The sequence below is a fragment of the Cebus imitator genome, unplaced genomic scaffold (assembly GCF_001604975.1).
Source record: "Cebus imitator isolate Cc_AM_T3 unplaced genomic scaffold, Cebus_imitator-1.0 Scaffold203, whole genome shotgun sequence".
Classification (NCBI taxonomy): Eukaryota; Metazoa; Chordata; class Mammalia; order Primates; family Cebidae; genus Cebus; species Cebus imitator.
Window position 1 is genome coordinate 239,945 of NW_016107518.1, and position 6,659 is coordinate 246,603.

Below are 6,659 nucleotides of genomic sequence, written 5' to 3' on the forward strand. Positions count from 1 at the left end.
AGGCATGAGCCACTGTGCCCAGCCTTGATGGCCAGATTTTTTACTCATCCCCATTTCCCTCATACTCAGTCCATTGCATTTTGGTTTCCTCCCAACCTAACTGCTACACCAAAAGCTCCTGCTATAGTAACCAGGATCTTATCATTGAATTCGCTGGACATTTCAGTCCTCCTTTCTTTTTTTATTTTATATTGAGACTGAATCTTGCATTGTCGACAAGGGTGGAGTGCAGTGTCATGATCTCAGATCACTGCAACCTTTATCTCCAAGAGATTCTCTTGCCTCAGCCTCCTGAGTAGCTGAGATTACAGGCATGTACCACAACGCCTGGCTAACTTTTGTGTTTTCAGTAGAGATGGGGTTTCGCCATGTTGCCTGGCCTGGTCACGCACTCCTGTGCTGAAGAGATCCACCTGCCCCAGCCTCCCAAAGTGCTGGGATTACAGGGGTAAGCCAATGCACCCAGCCTCTTCAGTCCTCCTTTTTTTTTTTATTTTTAAAGACGGGGTTTCACCATGTTGGTCAGACTGGTCTTAACTCCCGACCTCAGGTGATCCGCCCGCCTTGGCCTCCAAAGTGCTTGGATTATATAGGCGTGAGCCACCATGCCCGGCCCAGTCCTCCTTTTAAATGACAAGGTTGACCACTTACATTCCCTTTTTCTGGAGACATTCTCTACCTTTGTATACCATGATAACAAAAGAATACTATCTTGGTTTGTCCTATTTCATCAACTGCTTGTTTTAATCTCTTAGGCTGCAAACCACAGTGACTCACGCTTGTAATCGCAGTACTTTGGGAAGCCAAGGCAGGCAGATCACTTGAGCTCATAAGTTCGAGACCAGCCTGGGCAACATAGTGAAACTCCATCTCTATTAAAAATACAAAAAATTAGCCAGGTGTGGTGGTGCATGCCTGTGGTCTCACATACTCGGGAGGCTGAAGCGAGTTGGGAGGATCAGTTGAGCTCGGGAGGCAGAAATTTGCAGTGAGCCGAGATCATGAGACTAACTACAGTCTAGGTGACAGAGTAAGTCTCAAAAAAAAAAAGTGCTTCCTCAGAACCCAATGCTGCCTTATCATAACATTTCTATAATTGTTTGTTTATTCTCTTTCTTTGTCTTTTTGAAAAAGAGTCTCACTCTGTTGCCCAGGCTGGAGTGCAATGGCGTGATCTTTCATCACTGCAACCTTCACCGCCCGGCTTCACATGATTCTCCCTCCTCAGCCTCTCGACTAGCTGGGAATACAGGTGCCACCACACCCAGCTAATTTTTGTATTTTTAATACAGACAGGATTTTGCCATTTTGGCCAGGCTGGTCTCAAGCTCCTGATATCAAGTGATCCACCTGTCTTGGCCTGCCAAAGTGCTGGGATTACAGGCATGAGCCACTGTGCTGCACTCAGCCCTATTATCTCTTTCTAAATAGTAATCTCTGCACCTGAAACACGGTAGTGTAAAATAAGTATCTGTTGAGTAAATGAATGAATACTGAATGAGCTGGTCCATAAGATAGAGGTAACTGAGCTTCAGTTAAGCTAATCCTAGTGCTTGTTATCACAATTTTTTTTTTTTAATTTAGGGAGATTTTGTATCCCTTTAGAAGGATTCTGACCCCAAAGTAACATGTTGTATAGTGTTTTATCAAAGACACTGCTAAATGAGAAAGCAAACATAAGCACAACATCAAAGTCTGTGCCCCCTCAAAAAACAAAATTCAAAACAAGGTAAAATCCTGATATAGCTACATCTGCATAAAGATATTTTAAGATAATGGACCTAGCTAATACATGGTTGCTCTTCTTTTCCAGGGTTAAAACTTCCCTTCCTGAACTGCCCACTAAGCTCAGCATTCATCTGAATGCCCTTTCTAAAAGCCCTAGACATCCTGAAAACCAACAGCTTTTCATGTGGCCAGAGGCCAATGAAAAGAGCTAGGAATGTCGGCCGGGCGCGGTGGCTCAAGCCTGTAATCCCAGCATTGTGGGAGGCCGAGGCGGGTGGATCACGAGGTCAAGAGATCGAGACCATCCTGGTCAACATGGTGAAACCCCGTCTCTACTAAAACTACAAAAAATTAGCTGGGCATGGTGGCGCATGCCTGTAATCCCAGCTACTCAGGAGGCTGAGGCAGGAGAATTGCCTGAACCCAGGAGGCGGAGGTTGCGGTGAGCCGAGATCGCGCCATTGCACTCCAGCCTGGGTAACGAGCGAAACTCCGTCTCAAAAAAAAAAAAAGAAAAGAGCTAGGATTAAAATTCTAGGAAGGTGGAACCCCTCTCCCGCCACCAGGATGCTGTCAGGCTACTTCCTCAGTCTCTATCATTAGAAGTGGCATCCTGGTCTATAACCAAAACTTAGGTACAAAAGTAGTGCCTTCCAGCAGCTGCCTTGCCCAGCTTCAGCTCTCACAGGGGCTCCTGGATATGGATCCATTTTTTATGGAAGTGGAGAGGACACTTAGAGAACCAATGTGTGTGTCGAGCAGGACAGAGAGAACAGCAACACTTTGCCCAACTGCCACAGGTCTGGTCCACCCCGAGCAACATACTCTGTATGAGTGGAACAATTCTATGGCACGGAGCACATCAAACTTCCTGGCCATGAGGAACTTGACAGCCACATTCCAAGACAGCGGGGAGACATTGTACTGAACTGTCCACTTGTTAATCTCTTCAAGAAACTGCTTGGTAGCCTGTTTGACAAAGAAAGAAAGAATAATTAGTAAGAAGAGAACATATTTATTGAGTCAAAAAACAAGTAAAAACTATCATCCCTAGCCCAAGCAAGTCTGAACCCAGTTTACCACACGGAGCAGAGAAAGACCCCCCCACAAAAAAAAAAAAAAAAAAAAAAAAAAGGTAGAAACAGGTCTGAAACCACAAATAGTTAAAATTTGTATAATGTACTGAGGCCAGAAGCCAGATCCAGGTTCAGAGAACAGGACTTAGCATTTTTTCAGGTATGCATGAAAAAATGAGGCGGGAAAAGAGAGATCCTGAATGAGATGCAAATTGCTGGTCTCAAAGCAAAAGAAAAAAAAGGGTTTTTTGTTTTGTTTTGTTTTGTTTTGTTTTTAAAGAAAAGTAGAAAAGTGGCCAGGCAGCCAGGCAGCCAGGTGCAGTGGCTTATGCCTGTAATCCCAGCACTTTGGAAGGCTGAGGCAAAAGGATCACTTGAGGTCAGGAGTTTGAGACCCGCCTGACCAACACGGTGAAACTCCATTTCTACTAAAAATACAAAACTAACCGGACATGGTGGCGCATGCCTGTAATCCCAGCTGCTTGGGAAGCTGAGGCAGGAGAATCACTTGAACCTGAGGGGCAGAGGTTGCAGTGAGCTGAAATCACACCATTGCACTCCAGCCTGGGCAACAAGAGCGAGACTGTCTCAAAAAAAAAAGTAGCCAGGCCTTCCAAAGGATTATTGCCTGATGCACAGTGTAGTACAGCAGTCTCAGCTGCTGCTTTGGACACAGTCAAAGAATCAGAAAATGGTTTTGGCTTTGGAGAGCAGTAAATCTATTAAGAATTTAACAAATCAAAAGAGCAACTATTCTCTGTGCTAACCCTACTGGACCTCTTCATGTTTTACATGGCATTCTCAAAACTGGATACAAGTATCCAGAGTCAGTAATAGCCCCTCTGGATAGTGGTTTTGGGGAGAAGAGGGAAATTTTCGTTTTTACCGTCTGACCCAGGCTGGCAAGATGCCCGTTTCAAGAACTGTTCCTTTCAACTAATTCATGTTCTTTTATGCTCTCTCACCCTATTTCTCCTTATATTATAACTAATTTCCTTTTCATTCAAGCTACTTTTCTATTTCTTCATTTTGGAATGATTTAAATTGGGATTTTTTTTTTCTTTTTTTGAGACAGGGTCTCACTCTGTGACCCCAGGTGGGAATGCAGTGGCACAATCTTGGCTCACTGCAGCTTCAACCTCCTGGGCTCAAATAATCCTCCTGCCTCAGTCTCTCAAGTAACTGGGACTATAGGCACAGCATGTGTCACCACCCCAGATAACTTTTTACTTTGTTATTTTTAGTAGAGACAAGGTCTCACTATGTGTATAGCCCAGGATTGGTCTCAAATTCCAGGACTAAAGCGATCCTCTCATGATGCCTCTCAAAGTGCTGGGATTACAGGCATGAGACACTGTGCTCAGCTCTTTTTTTGAGACAAGGTATCACTCTGTCACCCGCAGGCTATAGTGGCACAATCACTGCTCATTGCAGCCTCAAACTCCTGGGCTCAAGGGATCCTCCCGCTTCCACCTTCTGAGTAGCAGTGACTACAGGTGCAGGCCACTACATCTGGGTAATTTTTTTATTTTTTGTAGAAACGAGAGCTCCCTTTGTTGGCCAGGCTGGTCTTGAACTCCAGGGCTCAAATGACCCTTCCATCTTGGCTTCCCAAAGTGCTAGGATTGCAGGTATGAGCTAAATTGGGATGTTTTTCTTTTCTGACACAGAGTCTTTCTCTATTGTCCAGGCCGGAGTGCAGTGGCACGATCTTGGCTCCCTGCAACTTCTGCCTCCCGGGTTCAAATGATTCTTTTGCTTCAGCCTCCCAAGTAGCTGGGACTACAGCTGTACGCTACTATGCTGGTTAATTTTTGTATTTTTAGTAGAGACGGGGTTTCACTATATTGGCTAGTCTGGCCTTGAGCTCCTGACCTCATGATTTGTCTGCCTTGGCCTCCAAAAGTGCTGGGTAAGGGGTGAGCCACCGTGCCTGGCCAGGATTTATCTTTTTGTGAGCCTTCTACACTACTAAAAGCTTCATGCATGGCTCTTCTGTCCCTTCCATTCAGAACCTTTTCTCAGCTGTTTGTCTGCAATATGATGAACCTGATAAGAATTCTGAATTTTAACCATACCTCTATTCCCAATCAACCCACAGTTATGATTTCTTTATTCATATTTAATAACCACCTATTATTTGTTAAGGTAATACTTGTACTGAGAGGTATAAGGAATACAAAAATAAGATTTGCTTCAAAAGGTATAAGACCAACTTACCATGTGACCATGGACAAGGTAATTCTGTCTTTGTTAATTTTTCAATTGAAAAATAAAGGGAGGGCCGGGCACGGTGGCTATCCCCCATAATCCCAGAACTTTGGGAGGCCAAGGCAGGTGGATTGTTTAAGAACAGGAGTTCGAGACCAGCCTGGTCAACATGGTGAAGCCCTATCTCTACTAAAAACATAAAAATCAGCCATGTGTGGTGGCGCATGTCTATAATCCTAGCTACTAGGGAGGCTGAGGCAGGAAAATTGCTTGAACCCAGGAGGTGAAGATTGCAGTAAGTCAAGATTACACCACCGCACTCCAGCCTGTGTGACAGAGCAAGACTCTGTCTCAAAAAAAAAAGAAAAGAAAAGAAAAGAAAGGGAGGGCAGGGCGTGGTGGCTCACACCTGTAATCCTAACAATTTGGGACACCGAGGCAGGAAGATCACTTGAGGCCAGAAGTTCAAGACCAGCCTGGCCAACATAGTGAGGCCTTGTCTCTCTAAAAAAAAAAAATAGTAAATAAATAAATAAAGAGAAAAAGCATAATAGCAATGACCTACTTCGGAGTCTTGGCAACAAGCCCTACCCTGCAAATACAATCCAAACTGCTACATGCTGTTTAAACAACTGGCAAACTAAAATCCCAGGAGAGTTGGCAATACCTCATAACAGAGCATCTGATTCATCCCTCAATTTCTAGGAAAGGACAAACATACTTTATAAACCCGGGAAAAGTCTAAGTGGCCTGAGGCTGCACCTGAGCTTTAGAGCCCTACAATTAAGGCAACATATCTTACACCACTGGAGAAGGAAAGAACCAGCCAAACCAATCAGGCAAAGTGCATGAAAAGAGCCAAGAAATAAAGGCCATGAAGAAAAGCTTTCAGATCACTTTGGCCTGGAACCAGCTGAAGCCAAGCCAGTTAAATGAGTCCCAGAGAAGACAACAGGACAAACTTAGAATGCTCCTTCAGAAAATAGTTTGAGTTGCCTCTGTGGAGCGAATGGCCAGCATCAGAATGAGGAAAGACAGAAGGAAAAAGAAGCAAGCACAGAAAGATCCCAGAAATAAAACTCTAGCCAGTAAGTAAATTCCCCAAGAGACATGGTACTTGTTTTTTAATTAACATATTATCTTTTAAATCTAGCTCTCTAGTGGGCCTCTCTGATGTTACTTATAGAATAAAACACCAGAATAATAGAACATATTTTTCCTGCTACTTAGCTAGTTATGCAATTTCTAATAAAAATAATCAACAGATAAATCAGTGTATAAGTAGAAGGGAAAAATCTAAATGACCAAGAGATGATATGAACTCATCATATATCCATCTGTTAAGATAACTTTTCATTTTTTGGCCAGGCATAGTGGCTTATACCTGTAATTCAAGCACTTTGGGAGGCCAAGGTAGGCAGATCACAAGGTCAGGAGTTTTGAGACCAGCCTGGCCAACACAGTGAAACCCTGTCTGTACTAAAAATACAAAAAATTAACTGGGTGTGGTAGCAGGCACCTGTAATCCCAGCTACATGGGAGGCTGAGGCAGGAGAACTGCTTGAACCCGGGAGGCGGAGGTTGCAGTGAATCGAGATCATGCCATTGCTCTCCAGCCCAGGCAACAGTGGGAGACTCTGTCTC

At 44.0% G+C, this 6,659-nt stretch overlaps 1 protein-coding gene across 1 annotated transcript in view; it reads right to left on the reverse strand.

Annotated features, from left to right (window-relative positions):
- Positions 1-6,659, reverse strand: part of PTPN9 (protein tyrosine phosphatase non-receptor type 9) — a 107,149-nt gene that overhangs the window by 53,803 nt on the left and 46,687 nt on the right. Inside the window, exon 2 of the mRNA XM_017547983.2 lies at positions 2,554-2,697. Coding sequence (XP_017403472.1) covers positions 2,554-2,697 — 144 coding nt within the window. The remainder of the gene's footprint in view (positions 1-2,553; positions 2,698-6,659) is intronic.